The 25193-nt window shown below is 43.5% G+C and overlaps 1 protein-coding gene across 6 annotated transcripts in view; it reads left to right on the top strand.

The window, feature by feature from the left end:
* AUTS2 (activator of transcription and developmental regulator AUTS2) overlaps nt 1-25193 on the top strand; it is a 715720-nt gene that overhangs the window by 678554 nt on the left and 11973 nt on the right. For 2 of the 6 annotated variants that reach the window (XM_034068702.1, XM_034068707.1), the window contains 8 exons: nt 11267-11735; nt 13074-13327; nt 14198-14439; nt 14849-14893; nt 18786-18881; nt 20563-20634; nt 22308-22337; nt 23196-23267. In XM_034068702.1, the coding sequence (XP_033924593.1) occupies nt 11267-11735; nt 13074-13327; nt 14198-14439; nt 14849-14893; nt 18786-18881; nt 20563-20634; nt 22308-22337; nt 23196-23267 (1280 nt within the window). The remainder of the gene's footprint in view (nt 1-11266; nt 11736-13073; nt 13328-14197; nt 14440-14848; nt 14894-18785; nt 18882-20562; nt 20635-22307; nt 22338-23195; nt 23268-25193) is intronic. The other 4 variants (XM_034068703.1, XM_034068704.1, XM_034068706.1 and 1 more) reach the window with 4 other exon arrangements.

Here is a 25193-nt window from a genome sequence, read left to right as displayed (position 1 = left end):
TCCTTAAGGGTTATTGCTAAAAGCTTCTCATAGCATTGTAAGAAATATGTGCTTTGGCATATCTATTACCTATTAAACCTGGCGAAATAAGAGTTTACCTGTGTCATAACAAATCAAGCCTGGGCCAAAACAACTGCAAACATTCTGTAAGGCTTAATGAGCTCTTGCTGGTTTGCCATGGTCTAAACAACTTGTTATTGTGACTGTTCCATAGTGCAGAATTACATTATCGAAACTGCTCTTAAAAAGACAAGACGGGGTGTCAGGGAAACTGATCCCCCGCTCTGCAAGGAGCGTGTGTGGCACAGAACTGTGCTTTATTTCCATAGTAATTCAGTTTATAGCTGTATAATCTTTTGTAATTGTGATATGATTAAACAGAGGTAATAGCAGAAGGTGGTTTTGTTTATTCCTAAAGTCCCTTTAAACAGAAAGACAGGGAGAGAGGACAGAACAGAGAGAAAGGAACATTCCATATTTCTCTTACCCTTTGCATAAAGCTCCCCTGGATCCCAAAGTGAAGCAAAACAGGGAGTCTGGGGAGTTAAAGTCCTGCCTTTCAGAGCGCTTCTCTCAAACAGGCTTACACACACCCTCGTAAAAAATGTCAGTGTAAAATATCTGAACTACAGCAAATTGAACCATTTGATGATTCTGATGCTTTCATCTGAAGCCTCACACTTGCAAGGATGTGAAAAAGTCAATAACATGAATTGGAAGCTATTGATTATTTCGCTGGGCTGCTGTTGAAACATCATATGTGCTTGATTTGGTCTCCCAACACTCAGTAAACGTTTGGTTTTACTTTCACCTCCCTTTGTGAGAAGAATTGGAAATACCATAAAACTGCAAGTGGGTTTGTGGGATTGCCTTTTTCCCCCCTGATTTTAAAGTATTTTTCTTAAACTGAAATAAATGTTATTTGTAAAAGGTTTCCCTCACTCCAAGATGGATATTTCATGCCACAGATGGGCCTATTCTCAATTTCCTTTGTAAGGCACTGAACCTTCTGTTCGACACTGCCATCTGCAGCCCCATGGATTTTAAAACGTTTGGATAAGGCCCATCCCCATCAGCCAGGTTGTGGGGCTGGGCCTCTGCTACTTGGACACAAAACCAGTTATGGAAATGTCCTGTTTTGCCACTGCCTCTCGGCCGGGACCTATCTTGCCACCCTGCTAAATTATAGCAAGAGATCTAAATGAAAGCCTCAACTGGGAGGCAGCTTGGGGTCAAAGTCTGTGATATGGAAGTTTTAAAGGCTGTAGTGCTTCTTGAAGGTCAGTTGTGTTGATCCCTGAATCCAAAAGAGCGCCTTGTTATTAACATCACAAGTGAGGAGCTGCCTTTGCTTTGTACTGCTGAGCACTTCATAGAATCCCAGACAGGTTTGGGTTGGAAAGGGGCCTTAAAGCTCATCCAGTTCCAACCCCTTGCCACTGGCAGGGACACCTTCTACTAGAGCAGGATATTCTACCTGAGGCAGATAGCAAAGGAGAAGGAAAAAAAAGAATAGGGATTATTGTGGGTATTTGCAGAACTGATTTGACTGTAAGATTATTCCAAGAATAAAAATATTTACATCCCAGTTGGTTAAAAATCTGTCCATGATGTCTATTTGTTTAGTGAGCAGTAATTACCCAACTCGGCTCCTTCTGGTAAAAGACTATTCAGGGTTTGGTTAATTTCCAAGATTCAAACATTTTGCTTTAAATTATTGGTATTGAGATAGAAACATCCTCAGGCTGGTTTGCTAACGCAGTGTTACGAAAACACACACGCTGCAGAAGCTGGGGTTGGTGTGGTCCTGCCAGGGCATGACCATGCAAAGTGATGGGACCCAAAACACCGTAGCCCTGAGTGAGTCAAGATGCCGGCAGGAACAGACAGAGAACAGAAACCAAACCCCTTCATCCACAGTTCTTCAAACCCCTGAGCTCATCTTTCCAGTTTGACCCTGACATGGTTAAGTGAGCTTAAGTGTGTGCTGCAAGTTAAGCACATGCTGTAACACTGCCCTAAGAAGGATGTTTTCCCTCATCAAAGGCCTTAGAGAGGAGGAGGAGAGCGGGGAAAACACAGTAACATGTGAGCTGTTCAGCTTCTGAGGTCAGAATGAAAGTTGAGCAATAAAACCTTTCTCAATGTCTCACCTATGCTAGGTGGAAGATGTTCAGATGCTGCATTCCAGGCTGGCTGTGCAGAGTGCCGAGCCAGTGCAGGCTCCATTGAAGGAGGCTTTTCTGCCTTGTTATCCAGTTATTCCAATAACATGGAAATCCCTAGCTGCAGAGTTCAGGCTGTCTGAAGGCGTTGCTGGATCTTGCTGGAAGGGTTTGGAGCACAAGCTGTTGCTGGAGCTTTGCAGAGCTGTTGAAATGATGGCGTGGTCATAGAATCCCATACTGCTACCTGTTGTAGACAACACTGCAAGTGTCGTATCTGCCTCTTGGTGTGCCAGGAGCTCTGGTGTGATGTTCTCTGTGCTTGTGGGATCTTGAGTTTGCTTTGTGGTGAGCAGCAGAGGTGGAAGGATGTTCATGGGAGCAAAGCAGAGTGTGGCCTCTGTTCCCTCAAGCACCTCAAGCACTGTCCTGAGCTCCATCTGTTCAGCGTTTAAGTTTTGGTGTAAAAAAGTTAGATGAAGTTAGTTTGCAATGTCCTGGAGAATTCCTAATGCCGGAATGGAAGATGGCTTCTCATTTCCCTATATAACACATTTAAATGTAGCAGAAGGAAATGCTGAGTTGTAAAGTTCCCTGATACAAGAGAATGTTAAGGTGAAGAGCTTTGGAGGGTTCAGGGGATTATTGGGTGTTTATAGATATAATAAAGATATTCTCACAGTTCCACTAGATGGGACAGCAGCTTGCTAGAGGGAGCAAGCCTCAAGGTACACTGTGTTAACCATCCTCTCGCTGATGGGGCTTGGAAGAGCTTTCCTTGGGTGTGTGTCTGGGTAAGTGCTGCGTTCACATCATCACACTGCACCTGCAGTGGGGTGAGTCAGAAAGCAAATACCATCTGAAATGGACCATTGATGTTATGATCTCTGTGCCCATCTGGAATAGCTGTTGTCTGCTTTCTCATCTCCTGTGGGGTGTGTTTTGCTGACCTGACTTTCATGCAGGTGCTTTCTGGAGACAGAAGTTAAATGTGGAACTGTGTTTATTTAGAGGAAACACTCATGGTTAATGGCACAAACTGTTTACACACAGAAAGAGTCTTTGCTTTTAGTACTGGGAAACCAGCTGCTGACACCGTGGGGCTATCCTGGGTTAGCCCTGTGATTCCTTCCCTCCACTGATGGTGCCACTGGGGGCTGGACCCTACGTGGGATGAGCTGGCAGCTCAGCTCTGTGCCACACATCCTGTATATCCCAAATGACAGCTGAGCAAACTTATGAAATCCCAATTGAGGATGATTATATTGGTTGTGAGGATTAGCACAGCAGGTAGCCGTTGGCACAGGGCAGGGTTTGGGCCGAAGGATAAGTACACATTCCTTTTATTATTGCAGCTAATGGGAATCTGCCAGACTTTGAAGCACAGAAAAGCCTCACTGGCCACCTGTGAGCTAATCACATAGATTTGCCTCATTCTGTATTTCAGCTCACTTGGAGCCTGTAATCTAATTTCCAAACAGAGATGAGAAGAGTGAACAATTCATTTTCTACTTTACATGGCTGTGCTGGTAAACTTTTAATCCCTTTAGAATTACAGTTCCTTGCACCATGGAGGTAACACCACAAAGCCTACGTGCAAGGCTTGAGTCTTTGAATGCAGCAGTTGCTGGATAATAATGGGCCTCAGTGAGGCACAACCTGAATCAAAATGAAGGGAGCATGGGACGTTTTTCAGATGGCATTTTGAAGCACAGACGGGCTAAAGATTGCAGGTTGTGTAGAAAATCCCTGAGTTTTGGACTGCACAAGTACCCTACAGCAGTCAGGGTTGTCTTCAGCTTCAGACGTTGCACCCCAATATTGGGGTCTTTTCTGCATGTAGGACACTATTGTGTCACTCTTGCATCCTACCAGCTAATCAACCATTTCACATTTACAGTGGAAGTGTGTAGACCTTCAAGGCCAGGATGGATGTGGTTCTGAGCAACTTGGTGTAGTTGATGATATCCCTGCTCATTGCGGGGGTTGGACTAGATGAGCTTTGAAGGTCCATTCCAACCCAGTCTATTCTATGATTCTATGTGTGTGGCATATTTGGCTTTAATCTGGTCTTCACTGCTCACCATTTATTTTGGGACCAGGGATATTAGTTAGAATTCAGTCCACATCTGAGCTAACGTTGAGTTGGGGTGCTCATGTCTGCTGAAAGCCCAGTGTCTGTTCATGGAGGTGTGTTTTAGGATGTGTACTTGTGGATGCTTCTCATCCAGTTGCTCTATCATAAAGAATACACCACCAACATGCTGTTCCGCTAGTTTCATTAGGGACAGGTCAACCAGTGAGCATTTAGTGAAGGTGAGCACTGTACTTCTGATGTGTGAAGGACTTTTCTTTCTAGTGATCTGCATGGACAGTGCAGAGATTATCCACATCTCTGGGAAGAAAAACTTCAGTCAGAGCTTTCTTGAATGAAGACACAATGTGCTTCAGTAGTGAACAGGTAGTTCACAAGTTGGCTTCATGCTGCAGTCAAACTGGGGCCCACTTAGTTCAGATACCTGGGACAAAGTAGTCAGTGTTCAGTGGTTGTGAAGAGCAGGCTGGGAGAGCCATGGTCAGGAAAAGGGGATGTCAAGGCAAAGCAAACCTTTGAGATTAATTCCATAGGGTCTCTAACTGAAGCAGAGAAGACATCAGGAGGTCTTGGGACAAGAAAAGGCCTACATTGCATTATGCAGGAGATGGTGATGCTCCTTAGTGAGTGGCTATAAGAAAAAGCAAGAGGCTTTTCAATTTCTGAATTATCATATGGGCTTTAGTGGAATATCACATTCCTGTTCATAAAATGCTATAGAATGATATAAGAACAAAACTGACGCATGCTAAAGAGGCGTTATCATGCCTTTTCCTCAAGTTCATGCTCTTTTCTATTTTTAATTTCTATAGAGTCTTTTAAGTCCTCTACCTCTGTCTCGCACAGGAGGATTTGGTATGCAGAATCATATTTTGTGTGCAAAGAAAAGCTTCTAGTAACTGTGGTGCTGTCAAAGCAATCAAACATAAAACGCAGTGGTAGATCTGCAGGTCTGGTACAGCTCTATATTTAAACCTAGTCAGTAATTCAGCCATTCCCCCTCCCCCTTTTAAAATAAAACAAATTCATGGAACATGTTTGAGACCAATACAAGGAATTCAGACGATTAAAAAGAGATGGGAATTACTGGACATGTATAATTTAATAGATTAAATAGAACAGACAGATTCAGTAAGACCCTTTGTTGACCAGGAACATTGAAATCTCATTTTTGCATTTACCGATATGACCCAGACCAAAAGAATTCTTTGTAAGTGATGCTGTGTTAGAGCAGACAGTTGGAAAATACCCATCTTTTTTCTGTGCAGCATTGGAAACACAAGCAAATAGTGCCAAGCATAAGAATACTGTGAAGCAACACTGGTTGGTGGAGTTGTGATTTGTTTGCTCACAAAGTTTTCCTAGAGACACTGAAGGCTTAAAATAGTTGTAATTTAAAGCAGATATTGTCATGGTCGTGCTGTGCTTCATCTCAGTGTTAGCACAGAGGCAGTGGAGGTTTAAGCTCTCTGCTTATATTGACATCATGCCTTTAAAAACAGAAGAGGAAATTCTTGGCTCTAAAGAGCAAACTCACAATGGAAGCAGTGGTATGTGTCTGGTGAGTTATGGGTATGACACCTCTCGAGGGGAATAAATGTGTTACTTTGCTGTATAAACATATCACACAGATCTCTTTTGTCCTTCATGTATTAAGCTGAGCTGTCAGGCTAAATTCGATTAGTGTTCTAGTGATACTTTTCAAGCTGCTTTTGAAAGCTGGTTTTGTTCAAGCTCATTCAGGTAATGCTGTCACATAGAGCAGGATGAGCAGATGTCATGAACATTGGAGGGAATATTGCAGTTCTGTGGCCAAGGCAAATGGAGAGCAGGGAGGGGGGGAAATGGATGGATAAACCCAATATATTTTCCTTCTCTCACCCTGCAATGGAGTTAACCTCGTGCCAACGTTATCCAGCTCCCAGCACACTTCTGCCCACTGGGTGGGTAACAGGGTGTTGGGGACACAGCCAGAAGAGGAGAGGGGAAGATGCTTTTCTGAAGCCAAACCAAAGTGATCTAATGGATGGTGTCCCTGCCCACAGCAGGGGATTGAAACTGGAGGAGCTTTAAGGTCCCTTCCAACCCAAACCATGATTCTGTAACTGTTACCAGCAAAATGTAGCTAAAGAAAGGAGAGCAAAGAGTTGTTTTGTCATGATCTGTTTGCGACATGGTGTTGGATTAAAGGCAGCTGAAGTCTTGAGTCCTCTGTCCTGAGTTGTGAGGGCAAAAAACAGCAGTCACACATGATCTACGGGTGCCTGTGGTAGCTGGAGCTGGAGAGAGCTGTTAGAAACCACAGAGAAACCTCACCAGGCTGAGAGAATACGGATGGAGAGTCAGGCAAACTCAGAGCAATGCACATTATACCAAACCATGCAGGTGCCTACAGACCCTGTGGGCTCTGAATTAGCTGGGACAAGTCAAGGCAAGAAGCTGAGTGTTACTGGAGATAGTTTAACACAGAGGCTCACTCACAGCTGCAGCTGCAGGCTGGGGACAACTGCCTGTCTTGTGGGTGAGGAATACTGTGGTGAGGATGAAATGTTTTGGTATTAATGGGGATTTAGCTTCTGAGGACTGGGCAGTATTGCAGAAGCCCAAGAGGTGTGACAGGATAGCAGGAAAAATAACAAGTGATCAGGCATGTGGGAAAATACTCATAGGAAGAAAGAGTGGAAAGTCAGGAGCTGAAAACATTATAAAGGACATAGAAGGGGAAGCAGTTTAATTTTCTAAAGGACTAGGTGATCCTGATGGTTTGTAGAGAAGTCATCTCACAGACTTGCAAGAACCAAGTGCAGTTAGAAGATGAGAAATGAAAACTTTGTGGGAGGAATATTTTCCTATGACATGCTAAGAAAGTTACTGCTATGGGCAAGAACTTGCAAATACTCAGAAGGGACCCGAGATTTATGTGCAGAACAAGCCCATGGTTGTTATCACAGTTCTAGAAAACCTCAGGCTTTTGGTATAAGCCAGCCTTTGAGATTGGCATCACATCCCGTGGGCTGGACAGGCTGCTTTACATTCGCTGGCAAGGATTCTACACCTGGTTTGGAAAACCTTTGTGCTTGCTGCAGTCAGTGGTGGGAAGCAGGGACCTCCAGCCTGGTTTAATAAAGCCTTCTCTATGTTTCTTAGACACTAGGTGTGCTTTACAGATACTGTGATTACAAGACCTGTATTTCTTGAATTAGAACATGAAATTGAAGCAGGAGGCTAAAACTCCTTGTGCTTGAAGCCTTTATTATTAAAGAATATTCCCCAATGACTTTGTCTCATTGCTTCCCACATGGGAAGTTTGCCAGCCTGTTTGAGAAAAGTCCCATTTGCATAAGCCCTCCAGTGCTGGTAGCTACCTATTGAATAGTTAATGGTATGGTTAAGGATGTAATTTATTGCATCCATACTGGAAAGGTTAGGAATCCAAGAGGTTTTCCTTACTGGAAGTAAACCTTTGGCTGTGTGTGCGCATTGAAACAGGGTGGAGGTATATGGTGTTGCTTTCCTCTAGGATCTGTAAGGATGTTACAGTTGCATGCATCTCTGTTAAGCAAAATGCAATCATTTATGAAAGAAAGGTGATTTTGGATGTTCTGTGCTTCACTTTCCTCTAGGGAGGTACATCCCATTCCTTTTCACTAACTAAAGAGGTGCTTTATTATAGAACTCAAACATAAAGTGCTTTCAGTGTTATACTCACAGTGTACAGTATACAGGAGTCACATTTGTGGCGTGTGTTCTGTTTAACAGCTGGATGAAATTAATTGTTCCATGTGCAATATTGGAGGACTCTGCATCCTCAGATCAAGGCCAGAAGCCTTCGGTGCCTGAAGACTTTTCAGCATGTTATGCAATGCCACTGAGTGCTTCTTCTCATTGATCTGCAACTTTGTTGTTGCCAATTAAATCCATTTTAAGGCAGAAGATAAACATTATTAACAGGAGGGAGCAAAATCTTTTACCCTGACTTTCTTCTCTGTTTTATGAGGAAGTACAAAGTGTGTCACAAGTCTTGCTACTCAGCTGTACTAATACCTGCTTACTGTGGAATAATTGGTCTCAGCAGATGACAGTGGCCATGCTCGGGAATGCGTGGTTTTGATCTGCATAATCAGATACTTTGGTGGTGTCCTCGGAATTGGGATGAAAGCTGTCTGGAAAATTGTTTCAGCAAATTATGTGTATCCAATACAGCAGATGAATTGCTCTGGGGGCCTTTATGATACGTGTTGGCTGGTGAACCCAGCAACCTCCTCCATCCCCTGCAGTAATGGTTTCTGTCATCTGCCTTTATTTATCCCAAAGTTCCATTGACCAATGTCTAATCAATATGAAACGTACAATCGGGTCTTAAATCTGATTAATTATTTCAAGCCTTTTAAAATGCTGGTTGAAGTGTATCGCCCAGGGCCAGTGCTCAGCGGGGCTTTCTGCATTCCACTGACTTCAGAAGTAAGGGCAGGTTGTATTGGTTGTGACAGTTGGCACCAACTGCCCGCTAACCATGTTAAAATAGGGAAAATAGGGGTTATATTTTTTGAAAGCCCTCATTTTTTATCTTGCATTAAGAAGTTTGCAGAAAATTTAAGTTGAACAGAGATAATATTGTCAAGGGAAGAGTTAAACTTGCTACAGTGTTAAAATCAATGCTGGTTTTAAATTACATAGCATTATCCTAAAGATAATGCTGCAAAATATTGAAGAATCCTGTAATGAGTCTGCACTTGGGTTACATGGAGGTGTCTGGGAGATCCCCAGGCTCTGTGTGTTCAGTGAAAAATAGAGGAACTCCCTCACAGGGAAGAACTTGTGCCTAAGAGCTCATCTCAGTCTCCCCTCTGTCAGGTTAAAGCCTTTCCCTCTTGTCCTGACTCTGCAGGTCCTTTTCCAAAGCCACTCTCCAAGTTTCTCCTCAGTCCTTAGCATCAAATTATGGCTTTATTCCTTTTTCAGTAAAAAGACTGATGGCTGCTGAGTGCAGCATCAACCCAGTGGCTAAAGGGAAGCCTCTGTCAGCACAGTTACATCACAGTTACTGGTCTTTGGAGTTCTGATGCAGTCATTGTACTTGATCCAAAATAGAGTATGGAGACTGCCATCAGATAAAGTTGGTTGCTTGCTTCTTCAGCTGGAGACTGGAAGTGAGTTCCCATGATGGATCACCAGGCTTGAAAAGCTGTGTAATTGGGTTCTCTGTGTCATAGTGACGTGAAAGGTTTTTTTATCCTTAGTTTTAACACTGAGCTTGTCAGTCAACATTCAGAGATACGATGTGCGAAGATGTACTGGTAGGTGAGGAGTAATCTTGTATGTATGACCTTGAAATAGTGTTGATGAAGTTGTTGAGCCCTCCTTATGAAACATGTAATTGGTAGTGTTCATCACTGATGTGGGATTTCACTTCCCTAAATAGATACTGTAGGGTGAAGGACTCTTTCTGATTCATGTATCATAATTATCAGCCATGTGGGGATGCGTGTAGCAGGCGTTCTGGGGTTAGAGACTTCTGGACATCTGGCACTGTTTGGGGTATAGCATAGGTGCAGATAGAGAGAGGGAGAGGCTGCACACATTCCGTGTTTGACATTTGGAATAACATTATCTACTAAACACAGCATTTTCTAAGCTGTGGACTAACAGGGACAGTACTTAAGGGGAGATATAATGAAGATGTATGCAGCAGCAGCAAAGAACACTCAGGAGACACTGGGATTCATAGCCCTTTTCTCCAGGGGAGGAGGAGCGATGGCGTGAGGAGCAAACTCCCCACAGAGACATGTGCAGAATAAATGTTACACACACGAGAGACATGAAAAACATCAAATGAAAAGCTGTAATGAATGCACAGAGTGCAGGGTGGTCCCCGTAGGCTTGGAAGTATCACCTCTGTGGGCTGTTCAGCCCATCTACTGTGTTCATCTTGTGGGGGATTTCTGATGACAAGGCTGAGCCCTCAAAGCCTCATTATGATGCCTTTCTGACAGACAAGAAATACTAATATCATAACTTTTACATCTTTAAGGTGTAGGGACACAGATCCACCTATTCCTGAACAAACTGCTGCTCATTTCCTTCCTCCCTGGGGACCTGCCTTAACACATGTGGTGATCACATTCTGGCGAACTTTCAATAATGCTTGATCAGACAGGATTGATCCAAAGAATTAATGCAAATGGAGTTTCCTCTATTTAATTGCAGTGAGATAGACCTTGGGTGTACAACAGAGTAATTCTTTTTATATCTCTGGAGTCCCACTTTGCTCCCATAGTCTTCTGATCCAAATTCAGGGAGAAGCCTCTGTGCCTGGTACAGACTGTACACTCCAGAAGTGACTTTTTTCTTCTGTTCATTTGGCAACCCAGGTAATGGAGTGAATGTATCATAGTAAACAGGGATAAAGGGATGCTCTTAGAAGATGAGCAACTCTCCAAGTGGAAAGCATGTGAATCCTGGCTTCGTGTGGAGCTCTGCCCCTTGCCCTGCAGTGCTTTGTGCTTCCATGATTCAACAGATCATGTCAGTGGTGTTTATGTGATCATTTAGGGACTGATTTTGCCAAATACACATACAGATGTTATTACCTGTGGGAATTCATCACTGTTCATGGCCTTGGAACATGGAATCACACAGTTGTGCCACAGAGACAGACCAAAGCAAAGCACAACCCTCCTGGTATTTTCCTGCAGGCAGAGGTGGGGATCTTGGGGAGGTTCTGCCTCAAGAGTTTGAACCACTGCACTGAGCTTGGGTTTTTTATATATTAATAAAGTCAGCCAGACACTTCCTCCTTATGTTACAATAGGAGTATCAGGAGAAGAACTTGAGGATTAGGGATGCTGCTGGAAGTGAGTTCCGGTTTGATTTGGTTTCACATTGGCACAGTCCTTGATGGAAACGCCATGGAGCTGCCCAGAGTGCACCTCTGGCACACCACTTAGTTCGGTTTTGCCCATTTTGTTGCTCACGTGACTGTTTTCTCTCTCTTCTGTTGTTGCAGATAAAGAGTTAGGAGTCAGTGCGCTAGCTGAAAATGATGACCCTGGTGCTAGGGCCCCAGCTGTCCCGAAAATATCAGGATTAGAAAGGAGCCAAGAGAAGAGCCAGGACAGCAGCAAAGACCCAATACTTGAGCCTGTGGTGCCTAAAGACCCTTGTCCTCAGGTGAGCCAGCCTCTGGCCCAGCCACAGTTGGAGCCGCAGCCTGAGGCACCGTGCCCCAGCCCCGCACTGGCCCCGAGGCCGGAGGCTCCCGCCCCACCAGTGCCGGTGCCACAGCCACCAGTGCCGGAGGAAGCCACGCGCCCACCAGTGCCACAGCCACCAGCACAGCACCCGCCGCGGCCGCAGTCACCGGTGCAGCCAGCGCACCCCAACCTGCCCCCGGTGCAGCCGCATCCGGCCTCGCAGAGCCTCTCACAGCCACTCTCTGCCTATAACAGCAGCAGTTTAAGCCTCAACAGCTTAAGGTAGGTGAACGGAACTGTGAGCGCGCTGATGTCTCATGCTGGTTTGCTGCTTGGTGGGGGACACAGAATCATAGAATGGCTTGGGTTGGAAAGGACCTCAAGATCATTCAGTTCCCACACTCTGCCATGGGCAGGAACACCTTCCACTAGGCCAGGTTGCTCAAAGACCCCTCCAAATTGGCCTTGAAGACTTCCATTTCTCCAACTACAGACATACCCTGGAGTGAGAAGTATGGCACAGCTGCTGTTTGCCTGATGACAGCCTGGCACAAACCGTCTCACCCCAATGACCTTAAAGCTGATTTTTTTCCTCACTGCTGACACTTTGCAGTCTCCAGTATTTTTCTCTTCACGTGGCCACAGTGAGATAAACCTCAGCTTTTATTGGGGGGGTGACAAAGTTGACCAGAGAGACTAAGCCACGTGTTCATAAGAGCCTGTGAGGTCTGTGAGGAGGGACCTGAGCTCTCCCTTACTCTAAGTTAATGCTGCCAGCACAAGGTTGTCTTTCCCCAAATCCAGCAGGCAGCTGGTGCATTTTCAAGACCTGGTGAACCAGCATTATGTCTGCTTCATGGTTTCACTGAAGACTGGGAGGTGTTTAAGACTGATTTATTTTTAACCAAGTTGGTATTGCTTGTCTTTCACAATCACTGCAATAGCAGCATGTTGTTACTTGAACCAATGACAAGTAGAATTAAGCACTAGGTGAATATATTTTAAATACTCATTAGTAGGATGTGAAACCTGAAGAATTGCAACCAGTGTAATCACAAATACTTTGCTGACTCGTCTTATCTCTGTCTATTGTGGAGGTAACAACAAGCTGCACAAGAAGCTTGTATCTGTTTGCCTTCTCAGCTTTGTTTCACATTTTCTGCAGCCTTTCATCCTACTAAGTCGTAGGGGAAAAAAACCCCAAACCTTTATTAATGCAGTGATCACTGATTTTGAGCTTCATTTGCCTGAAAACATGAATCAGAAGCAGTCATGTAGAAAGGACCTGATAATTAAGTAATGAATGCAGAGGGATGATTACTCCTTTGTGTGTCGTTCCTGTGTTGGTGGAGGACAGAATATCAGCCTCTTACAGTGGGGGAGAGTGTGTCTCGGGTTTTGGTGTGGAGAGACCATAGGAAGTAAAAGCAGATGGTTGGAGAAAGGAGTATCTCAGTGGTATTGCTAGAAAAGTAGAAGAGCAACTTGAATTTGTAATATATAACTGACATTAGTAATGTTAACATGAGCTGGGCATAGCCTGGTGGGGTTGTAGATGTGTATGTTTGGAGCTTTTCCCTCTTCCATGCAATGCTTAATTGCTTTTCCTCTCATTAACAGCAGCAGCAGAAGCAGCACTCCTGCCAAGACTCAGGCCCCTCCTCCTCACATCTCACACCACCCCTCAGCATCACCGTTCCCCCTGTCTCTGCCCAGCCACAGCCCCCTGCACACCTTCACACCCGCCCTGCAGCCCCCCGCGCACCCACATCACCCCAATATGTTTGCCCCTCCTACGGCCCTGCCTCCTCCACCACCACTGACGTCGGGGACGCTGCAGGTTCCAGGGCACCCAGCTGGGAGCACTTACTCAGGTGAGAGACGGGCAGATCATGCTCTGAGTGGGAAACCAGTTCTCTGGGTTTAGTCAGAATAGTTCAGTTCGGGCAATCTGATGAGGGCAGTTGATTGGGTGGAGGATGTACCCATTGCTGGATGATTTGGAGAGATATATCAAAATTAAACACCTACACATTCCCCAAAACACTTCTTCTACCCTAGGAATTAATATTTTTGGAGGGCTGTGGTTTTTCCATGTGTGTTCTTTCTCCCCTTGGTAAGAACACACTAGAGTTCATAATGTGCCCACAGAGGATCTATGACTCCCTTAGCGAATTTGTTCACTGTGGCTGTGGTCTGCAGTTAGCACTGCTTCCCTGCCTAGAGGGAAGGTCTCCTGTGGCTGTGCACACAGTGGTCTAAAGCTCATGTATGTGCAGGATCTGGGGGTGAGATGTAGAGATTTTTATCAGTGGAGAAAATTGCCCTCTTCTGTACTTTGACTGCGGGAGATGTAACATGTCTGCTTCTCCCAGGTCACTGAAAGGGAACTAAGGGAAGAAAATGGAGCATTACTCACATGAGCAGTAATCACTTGATGTTTACTCACTGAAGCTCCTCACCTGTTTAGGACTATGCCCGTATTTAGAGAGAACCCTTAGGTTAATGCTCAGAGGAATGCTGTAGTGAAGACAGACATGGTGAGAGAGGGGAGATGGAGGCGTTCTTCTGCCTCTCAGGCCTTTGGGGAAGATCCAAGGGAGCTTTTTTCTCCCTGTGCAGTGACATAATTTACCACCAGGAAGCTTTACACACAGCATTGCTACTGCAGGCAGCAAACAGTAAGTGGCACAAGGTCTGTAAGAGTCCCTGAGTAAAACTGAGTTTTACTGTTTGTGTTCCAGAACAAGATCTCCTCCGTCAGGAACTAAACACGCGCTTTCTGGCCTCGCAGAGCGCAGACCGCGGGGCCTCGCTGGGCCCACCACCATACCTGAGGACCGAGTTCCACCAACACCAGCACCAGCACCAGCACACACACCAACACACACACCAGCACACCTTCACGCCTTTCCCGCACGCCATCCCACCCACTGCCATCATGCCGACGCCAGCACCGCCCATGGTGCGTACCCCAGGCAGAAATGTGAGGATAAGTAGAGCACAACTCTATTCTTTATTACAAACCTTTCAGATTTGCCAGGTTGTTGGGGAGGAGGATGCTGCTGCCCAGGTGTGGTTGGGCAGGAGAAGGGCTGGCTGTCCCTTCCTTACGGTAGGTTCAGGGGGCAGCACAGGGGCTGAAGCAGCCCTCATGCTTGGGGCTTGCCAGTGCTTAGAGTGGTGCACTCTGGTGCCTCCTTCTCCCTGTCTCATAAAGACCTTGGTTTACTTTGAAGAAAGAAAAATCCCCAGCAGTTTCATTGGAAACTTAATTTTCTGCATATTTTTACCTCTCTGTTGGTTGCTGAATAGAGAAGTAGTCTTCTATTTTACCAACAGAACTAAAACAAGGAAATATAAAGTAACTAGTTTGTGCTTTGATCCCTTTGCAGTTTGACAAATACCCTACAAAAGTTGACCCCTTCTACCGTCACAGTGTGAGTTTTATTACTCTGTTAAAACTGACTTAACTGCTTTTCTGTGGTGGGTTGGGATCACCACTCAGTCAGCAGCACAGTGTCCAATCTCTCCCTAATCATCACTCCAGGATTTACCATTACTGTTCTTGGTCGCTTTGGCTTTTGAAGGCTTGCATTCATGGTGCTTGTTTCTGATAAAGATGCAGTATCAGCTTTTCCAATCAAAAGATCTCTTGCTCATACACCATTTGAAGACAGGTTTGATGTGAAAAAGATGAGGCAGAAGAGCTGACTGTTACATGAAGCAGGAGAGAGCAGTAATTTCATCATGGTGTTTCAGTTGTGCCACAAACCCTTAGACTGATGTTCTTCCTAAGAAACTTGAAATGAAATGACAATCTATCATACAAATCCTTCAGGGATAGGTAATCTGATTGTTTTCCTAATATATCATATTTTGTTTTATAAAATCTGAAAACTTGTCTTATTCTTCAGATTTCAAAGGCACATCTGATCCACTGGCTTATGTTCTGAAAGCTCTGTTTGATGAAAGCAACATGAATCCAGCTAAGCACTAGACAAGTTTATCTGAGAGCTACCAAAAATGCTGTTTTAAGATTAACTGATTTTTAATACTCCAGTTAATTGCCAAGCTTCTGCTCTTGAAAATTTGGATCTACTGATTCATTTGCTGCTGAAATACCGGTTGCATTTCCTTCTTACGATTGGCAGAGCCAGGGATCTGGTTGCATATGACAAGAATTTCTACATCCCATAGTGATATTTTGATGAGAGAAGGAGTACTGCATCAGCACTCAGAAATCTGCAAAGCACTTGGCTTTATGTGTTGGTTTTGCTTAGAAGTGGAACTGGGCAAACAAAACTGGTTAAGATGATAGTGTGATGCTTTCTGCAGGAACATTAAACACAGTTCCTGCTCAAAACTCATCCCTGTAGTACATGTGAATAGTCCTGTTAATTTCTGATACCTCATTTGAGTAACTTTAACTGTGTTGAGTGTTTGCAGCATCAGAGCTCTAGGAGTATTAGGCAAACATTTCAGTCTGTGCTAATCACTTTTGCTCAGAAGGGTAATGCTGCTCATTTGCATCGTTGTTTGCAAAACTACTCACTTGCTGAGCTTCACATGGATTCAAAAGATATCATCCATGTGGCATGTTGATTCAAGCAAGAATATGGTCATGGGAAATGGGGAAATAGATTTTAGACAAATGAAGCACAGACATTGACATGAAATATAGGAAACATTGCTAAAGTCTCCAACTGTATATGCTTTTCACATTCAGTGACAGAATCTCTTACAAATCTGGCAGCTACCTGAATTGTAAAGGTCATGGTATTACCCCTATAAAGCTAGAAAAAGCTTCATGTTATTCTCTGTTAGCCAGTGAGCCATGTTCTTGAACTTGGCAGAGATCCCTTCCATTGTGTCTCCCCTGCCTTTCCTTCAGGAAAAGTTTGTCCTTGCAAGGTGCTTGCAAAATAATCACTGTTGCATTTGATGGAATGTAGCAAGCTAATACCAGAAGATCAACGTGATGGCTATAGATTACCTTGGATTAAGTCTGTCTTAAACTACAGCAGAGCCATACTAGCCAGGGTATGTCAGTAACCTCTTCTGGTCTGACCACAGATTTGATAAGTAACAGAGGAACTGCTTACAGCAGTGTCCGGAGCAGCTGCAGTATCAAAAATCACGCTTTCAGTGGCATCCACACCACGAATTCAGACACTTCAAAAGATCTGGCAATGTTTTTAAAGTGAACTTTGTAGAACAAGGTCTCTTTGAGAGTTAAAATCAATTTATTTCAGAGCAGGGAATGCAGCTCACAGAGAAGCTGCTGTAGAGTTATAAAACAGTTTTCTTTCCTGGTGTCTGATTTTCAGTTGTTTCTCTTGGAGGTGGGCTTACTGTAGCACAGTGAGGTGTTACTTTTACCCACAGCTGATGCCAGGTGTAGTTTGACACTAAAATGCACTGGGCCACATGAAAGCTGTGGTTACCTGCGTTGTGCCCTGAAGAAAACTAGAAGGGAAAAATGCTGCTCAAAGAAGAAGGGATGGTAGGGCAAAAGGGAACAGTGACTGTGAAAGATGTCTTTGAAAAGCAGGAGGAATTGAACTGATACAGAGAGATTCTGGAGATCCCATATTTATATTTTATTAATAATTCTGACCTTGAGGAAAGGTCATGTTTGATTAACTCTCCAGTTGTTATAAAACTCCAAGGAAAGCATTCCTTACTATTTGTCATAGCCAATAGAATAGTCAGTATTATATCTCTTCCCATCATTTGGAATTAGTCCATTACACACAGAATTGAATGTAGAAGATCTGGAGGATTTAAAGCACATTTTACTCATTAAAAGTTATTGTAAATGAGGACATGTGTCTCTTAATGATTTCTCAAATGCCTACAGTTCAGTATCAGCTAATCTCAAAATGTTTCCTGCATCATTGAATGGAGTAGGTCCAAATTAAATAGAATTAAGAACAACAACAGAAATGTGAATGGAAGGAGACTCGATACCATGCTTTGAAACAGCAAAAAGCTTTAGGTATCTCTAAAATACTGACATAGTTTTTCAGCTTTCAGTAAACAGAATATGAATCTGAGCTTGCAAGATAAGCAAGTGGAAAGAAAAATGTTTAGGAAAAGCCTGGCATAAACAAATTCATCAAAGCTTTATGATACAGATTTACCCTGGGATGTGATTTTCCCAGTGTTTGCCCACTCCACGTGGCCAGTCTTTGCCCAGTCCTGCTTCTGTTCAGTTGGCCATTAACTCATTTATTTTGATCTTAAAAGTAGCCTACAGTAGATTGCTCTTTGGTGAGCTGTGTTGAGAGGTGAATTTTGATTGGCCGGAGAACCCCATTAGGTTTTTGGGTGGCAGTACCAGTGGAGTTAGTAGCCATTCGGTCTTAGATCCTGAGTCTTCACAGTGAGAACATCTTTGGAGTGTGATGCTCTGAGCCCCCAAGACTGCAATTTTGTTTGTAACCTCAGCATTTTCCATGGAATTGGGCAAGGTAACTGTGTTATACCATGAGTATGATTTGCAGCTGGACCACAGGGACAACATACGATTTGATGTTCAGGTTTACTTGCTTGTTTCCCTTGTGTTTCTTTGCTTTAGTGCTGAACAGCTGGTTGGGTTTTTGTCTAAATTCTCTTAGGACAGATACATTGGGATTAGGGAGGTCAGTGGAGATGTGCACTGCTTTATGCTTAGTAGTCTGTCTTGATAAAAAGTATCCTACATTTTGGAGATGGGGGGCATATCTGCCTTAATATTTTGTTTAAATAATTCGAACAAATCAGATTGTCTCTGTTAATCTTAGCTGTGGCAGGATGTCCTCTCAGACAGGCTAATGAAGTATGAATTGTGCATGTTTTCCTCATTTCCTACATATACTATTAAATTCCTAATGTACTAATGGAGTTTTAATGATACAATATCTTAGAACTCGTCAGGGGGTTCTTCCACTGACACTAGATTTCTGTGTCTCCCTTGGCTCAGTATTCTGCCTTTTCTCTTGAACTGGCATGTACACTGAAGCCGTTCAGAACATCTATCCAATTTAAGAATTAATAATTGAATAATAAAGTCTCTTTTATGCTATGATGGCCAAATCCAGGGGACAGGTTGCTGGCTTTATGAGTTTGGAACTGCTTTTAAGCTCTAAACATCATGACATTTGTCAACATTTCATTGACTGCTTTAACTAACATTGTTGCGGTGAGATCACTCTTCAATGCTTCTCAGTTTTCTCCATGTACCATTTTCCCTAAGATTATGCAGGAATGCTTTCCCTGTCTTGTTCAACTTCCTGTCTTCTTTTTGACGTGCACTTGTATTTATGTTCTTCTGTCTTTCTGTTTCAGCTGTTTCACTCCTATCCTCCAGCTGTATCAGGTATTCCTCCCATGATTCCTCCAACCGGCCCCTTCGGTTCGCTACAGGGAGCATTTCAGCCCAAGGTAAGAAAGGAATTACTGGTATAGCTGTTACTGCTCAAATACATGGATGGTGTGAGCAGGGTTAGGTTTAGGGTTAGCATGTGGCTGAGATTCTGGAGCAGTGGACATCTTGAGTTACAATCTAATTTCACAGAGGACAATTGGGTTTTCCCAAACTTACTACAAAGAGAGGTTATTTCTCATTAGATTCAGATACTTTGATACTTTGAGAATCGTTTGTGTTGGAAGGGACCTTAAAGCTCATCCAGTTCCAACCCCTGCCACAGGCAGGGACACCTTCCACTGGAGCAGCTGCTCCAAGCTGTGTCCAACCTGGCCTTGAGCACTGCCAGGGATGGGGCAGCCACAGCTTCCCTGGGCACCCTGTGCCAGCGCCTCAGCACCCTCACAGGGAAGAACTTGTGCCTAAGAGTTCATCTTAATCTCCCCTTTGGCAGGTTCAAGCCATTCCCCTTGGCCTGTCCCTACAGGCCCTTGTCCAGAGCCCCTCTCCAGGTTTCTTGTAACCCCAGAGCCTTCTCTTCTCCAGGCCGAACCAGCTCAGCTCTCTCAGCTTGGCTCCAGAGCAAAGCTGCTCAGTATATCTACATACATTTAAAAAAACTCTCCAGAATGGCACAGTTAACTTTAGAAGCAATATAATTAGTTCTCAGTGTGCATTAATGTAAGATCATGTAATAATCAAGATTTTAAGAACTCATGATCATTATTGTTTACTCATTTCCATAATTATCTCACAGCTCCACCACAATGGAAGACACTGATTTAGTTCTCCTCTCATTTATGGTAGCTGGGATAGATAAATGTGATGAGCTTGGTTTTTTCCCCCTTTTGTTTTCATGAAGTCACTCTTGATTTATAAGTGGGAGGAAATCATACTCTGTCGTCTGTAGTCTTTGCAACTAAAGACTGAAATCAGGACTGAAATTTCTGCAGAGAAGACACCTTCTTTCTTAAATTGGCCCATCCACTGTAATGACTGAATATGTAAATTGCAGTTCATTAGTGGAATTCTTCGTATGTATGGTAATCAGACTGTTAACAACTCTGTTACTTAATTGTTAGTTACACTGGAGCTGATTTCTTTTTTTCTTCATTTTAATGTAGGAAGAAGCTCTGTCTAAATGTAGGGTTTTGGTTGTTTTTTTTCCCCCACAAAGCTGCATTTTGTTACATTAGCTGAACATTTACATTCAAATCATGGGAAAAGCTTTAATTTTGACAACTGGATGTTGTTTTTTGCTGCTGTCTGTATGGTAACAGCTCATTGTGGATGGAACTCAGACCCTTGCACAGTGACTTGAGGAGACTGACTGATGCTTTGTGTGCTGACAGGTTAGCAGCTTTAGCCCCTTCAGTGCAGTATCCGTAAGGAGCAGAGCACAAGCTGGTCCTCCAAATACTGCTTTAGATGCCATATCATAAATATGTTGTTACTCAGGTTTTTGATAGTGGATTTTTCAGTGTTAACAGTCACTGTTCCCTCCTGTGCAATAGGAAGTTGGTGGAAAATGAAAGTTTGAAAATTGAGATAATAATACAAAGTATATAATAATGATTACCCTCTTTCTAAAGTTTATCTTCATTGCTTAGGCAAATATTAAAGTATCATTTTTCACTTCTTGCTGCTGTTATGTGTTGTGTTCCTCATTAATGTTGTCATTCCTTGTGGTATTTCCAGACTTCCAATCCTATTGATGTTGCAGCCAGACCTGGAACTGTCCCACATACCCTTCTACAGAAAGATCCTCGGGTCTGTATAAAATGTTATGTTCTTCTCAAGTAAAGCTCTTCCTCCTGAAAGCCTTTAATGCTGGAGCTACCATCCTCAATATGTCCAAACTATCATCTTAAAACTAAAGCTTAGCCTGAACTGCTTAAGTCAGTGAGAAATAGAAACATGTGTGAGCAGTTTAGGTCCTGATCCTTCTGTTCATCATTAGCAACAGCCAGTGGATGCTGTGCAGTGGAAGAGCTCTTTCCTTACTGTCAGGAGGCACCCCCAAGCCTAGGGGTAAAGGCATGAAAGTCCAGTGTAGGAATGTATAAATTCTCTTCAGGATTTATGTTTGTACTCTGCAATTGTTTTGAATGTGGGTAATGACAGTTGTTCTCTTGGTTACTATATCATTGATTGTACCAGTGAAATGCAGATGCACTTTATTGATCACTTCGTGCCTCTGGATTTTCAAGTTCTAGCCTGTGTGAACAGCATTTATTGTCTCAGCACTTGGCCTCGGCTTTTTTCTGCTCTTTGTGAATGCCCATGGGTTGTTTGTGTGTTTGAATTAATGTACATTGTTTGTGATGAGGAACATCAGGCACTTGTATTTTTAGCAGAAGTCTGACAAAAGCAATCGGAAGCTTTCCCTAAAAACCCCTCTTGTGGGTATGGCTGAACTTTGAAGCACAGCAGAGCAGTTTTCTTTGGGTGATGCCAAGTTCCAGTGCTTTGGTTTGCTCATACTAAAAAACCCACGTTTTTGTTTGTTTTTTCTGTCTAATTGAAAAGATCATTAAGTCATTGAGGTTTATGCTCCCTTGCAACTGGTAGTGTAGTTTTGATTGATCAAGCTGATGTATTGAGCCATCACTGCATCTGCAAAGTACTTCTTATACCTATAAATCTCCTTTAGTATTGCATTTCAATAAAGAGAATCCAAAAGAAATGAGAAATAATAAATAGAATTGATTTTTCAGCATTAATTGATGAAATGTGAGCAAAAAAAGGAGGAGAAGAAATTAACCTACCCCCAAAAAACAGGGTACACAAAAGAATAATAATGAGAAAATTGGAGTTTTATACAGCCCCTGTTTACCAGGATCTGCTGCACTATGAAAAATACCTAAGGCAAAGCCCATTTGTAATAGAGAATCCAGCAGGCAAGCACTCAGGAAAGGCTGTTTGGAGGTACAGTTCAGGAGGTAATGCCATAGCCGTTGAGCAGATACAGTCCCTGGTTTGCAAGAGTACGTCTGAAACACATTCCAGCCCATTCCAACCCACTTCATGGGACCAGGCCTGTGAAGAAGGGTCCTGTCCACTCCCCAGTGTTCTCGCAAGGCGAGCAGCTTTGAAAGAGGAGAGCAGAAGTTTGCCCAAAGGATAGCTCCATGTTGTTCTGAGCAGTTATCCAGCCATTTCTGTAGCATTAAATCAACAAATTACTGGTGATGCCAGAGGACAGAGAGCTCCGTGTGAGGCTTGTTTAGTTGCTTGTCAACACTTGGGTACAACAGCTATGGGGGGAGGGAGAGCAGCTCAGATACGGAGGCTGAGGACTAATTATTATCCGAAAGGGCTTAATTTGAAAGTAAAATGATAACATTTTAATTTCATCTCTTAATGAAGCAATACAAATTTGTTAATTAGAGCGATTGTTTGAGTGACAGGCATGTAACCAAGCTGTCATTTCTTCTTCACAGTTGACAGATCCGTTCAGGCCCATGCTGAGGGTAAGAAATCTTCTTGTGATACAGTTTGTCAAGCTTGTCTCAGTCCCCACCGGGTCGGAGCAGCAGACTCATTACAGAGCAGTGCTGTGTTCCAGCTCAGTGCTTTACACCCTGTTTGCTGAGCAGTGTGGTCAGTCCTTTTTCTTATGCATCTTCTGGTCACTTGAGGAAAGGCACAAAGTTGTCTTCTGTTCTTCTCATGCAACCCTATTGTTGATAATCCTCCTATTGTGCTGGCTTAGAAAGTCTCCTGAGCCAAATCCTGAACACCTACCCTGGCAGGGATCCCGTGTCGTGGAATCACAGACTGGTTTGGGTTGGAAGGGACCTTAAAGCTCATCCAGAGGGAGTCAGATTCATTTTGAAACCGAGTGATGTTTGAAAGCACTTTCATTTTCACCTTTTGGTGGAAAAGCTGGTCTTGGAACAGCTGTACATTGGGAAATGAGCTCCCTGTACAGTTGTGAAGCAATCCAGCCATGCGGAGCAGCTGCTAACTGAGAGACAGTTGCATTGATCTCAGTAACACAAGCTGCATTCTTAGCCAGTGGCATCAGAAGATTACAAGAGTGTGTAAAACCCGAGCATGAGTTCATTTGGAGAGGAGAGAGACCAGGAGCATTCCTGGATATCCAGAGAAACTGCTTAGGAAGGGACAAATTCTTTGCATGCCTGGTTTCCCAGGAGGATGGAGCAGGACTGAAGGAGACCATGTGCTTCCATTGTCTCGATACAGAGAATCCCCTAGACCAAAACAGACTGTGCTGAGAGGGGCCAAGAGTTGCTAGAATTAGAGTAACAGCATCATAATGTTCTGGAAAGTTTCTGATTGATGTTGTATCCCTTTGTTTTTTCCAGAAACCTGGAAAGTGGTGTGCTATGCATGTCCACATCGCCTGGCAGATATACCATCACCAACAGAAAGTCAAGGTCAGTCTTCTGGGCATGAGTGAATTTCACCTGAGGGGCACAGAGCAAACCTGCGTGAGGAAGAGTTTGCCTCTAGCTGTTAGCAGTTCTGTGCCATGGCTAATGCCTTGTTAAAGTAACCATATGTAGCATTATAGTGTAACCCTCCACTTCCTAGAGGTGGCATCTCAGAATTAAAAACATAAAGGTGAGTCTCAAAGGAATGTTTGTGCTAGCTCGTATCAAGGACACCAGATCTTAGGTGACAGCCACCCCTTTATAGCTAGAAAGAGCAAAATGGGTGTACCTGTGAGCTACAATATTGCTTTTGTTTATGGCTGAGGACACAAATGTAGCAATATTGGATCTTTTTAAGCCTAGAGAAGGTAGGCATGTGTATCCCATTCCTCTTACTTAGTGTACACAGACAGAAGAGGGCACAGGAAGACTGCTGCTTGTCCCTAAGGTGCTTCATTCAGTGTGGGTGCACAGCCTCTCATCAGTCTTCTTCCCAAGCTGTCTCATAGCTGGAGGTTGGGATCTCTGTGTGTCTGGGCTGGTCAGGCAGACACAGCCTCTCAGATGGGGTAATGTTATCCAGACACTCTCATTGCACTGAGTCTTTTCTTTGTTACACATGCTTTGAGAATTCAAGGGTAAGGGCCATGGCCAGTTCAGGCTCTGCTGAAACAGAGGTCAGAGAAAACCAAACAATTTATTCTTCTAATAGGGTATTTCCAGCCTTACTTCAACTGCATTTTCACTGTACATGGACTCTGAAGAAGGTTTCTTTCCCTTTACAATATTTTCACTGTATTTGTCAGTGACAATTCTTTGTTGCTCCTGCAGTTGTTCAGTAGGTCAGAGAAGGCTGATGCTCTTTGTTGTTCATCCTTGTACTTCAGGATTCCATAGCTTGTGTTGGGAAGTACGGTTAACAAGGAGTCCAGTACACTTTGCAGTCTGTGCATGCAGTTGAATTGTATGAAGTAGTGCTATAGAAATATGAAGATGTTGAACAGCTACTAAAACCTGCAGCTAATAGAGTTTAAAAATAACCCTTTTAAACAAGGTTGACAGGTTAATTTGCTGCAGTAGACATATCTCTCTTCTCTGCTTCCTTATGTTTCCCCTGCTAGTGATCTTCATTCATCTTCCCATTATCAAAAAAGACAAGATTATAGACCTCGAGTGTTATATGTCCTTTTTCTTATTTTATTGAAAAGGTATTTTCTTGAAATGAAATTATTATTCCCATGCTATCTATGTCCTTTGAATCTTCCTTGATTTGATATTCAGAGAGAGGTCATACCCGTGTATTTATAACTTCTCATAAATGCCATTTTCATGCAGCCATTTCTTTTTACCTAATACTTTTCTGTCTTGCATGTTAAGAAACAGGAATAAAGCCCAGTGCAGGAAAGGATGTTCCTTGACTTTTTGAAGCTGTGCATGATAATAATTTCAAGAGTAATTGGGAAGTGTATTTCACTGTCTCAGTTTAGATCAGAACATTAGATATGGTCTGCAGTCAGTAAGGCGAGCTGGCTGATGTCCCCATGGGCTGTCAGACTCACACACACAGGCAAAAGCCACCATTAAACCATGTCACTAAGAGCCTCATCTACACCGTTTGGGAACACCTCCAGGGACAGTGACTCTGCCATTGCCCTGGGCAGCCTGTTCTGATGCCTGAGCACCCTCTGGGAAAGGAATTGTTCCTAATCTCCATCTAAACCTTCCCTGGGGCAGCGTGAGGCTGTTATTTCTTGTCCTACCATTTGTTACTTGGGAGAAGAGACAACTTCCACCTCATTAGAACATCCTGTCAGGTAGTTGTAGAGAGTGATAAGGTCCATTCACACATGAAAATCTGGCACTCGGGCTTCAAGGGAGGCATGTTTCTGAACTTTACTTCTTTAAAAGCATGACCTTCACTTGGCCATC

The sequence above is a fragment of the Melopsittacus undulatus genome, chromosome 13 (assembly GCF_012275295.1).
Source record: "Melopsittacus undulatus isolate bMelUnd1 chromosome 13, bMelUnd1.mat.Z, whole genome shotgun sequence".
Lineage (NCBI taxonomy): Eukaryota > Metazoa > Chordata > Aves > Psittaciformes > Psittaculidae > Melopsittacus > Melopsittacus undulatus.
This window is presented reverse-complemented; position numbering and strand designations above follow the sequence as displayed.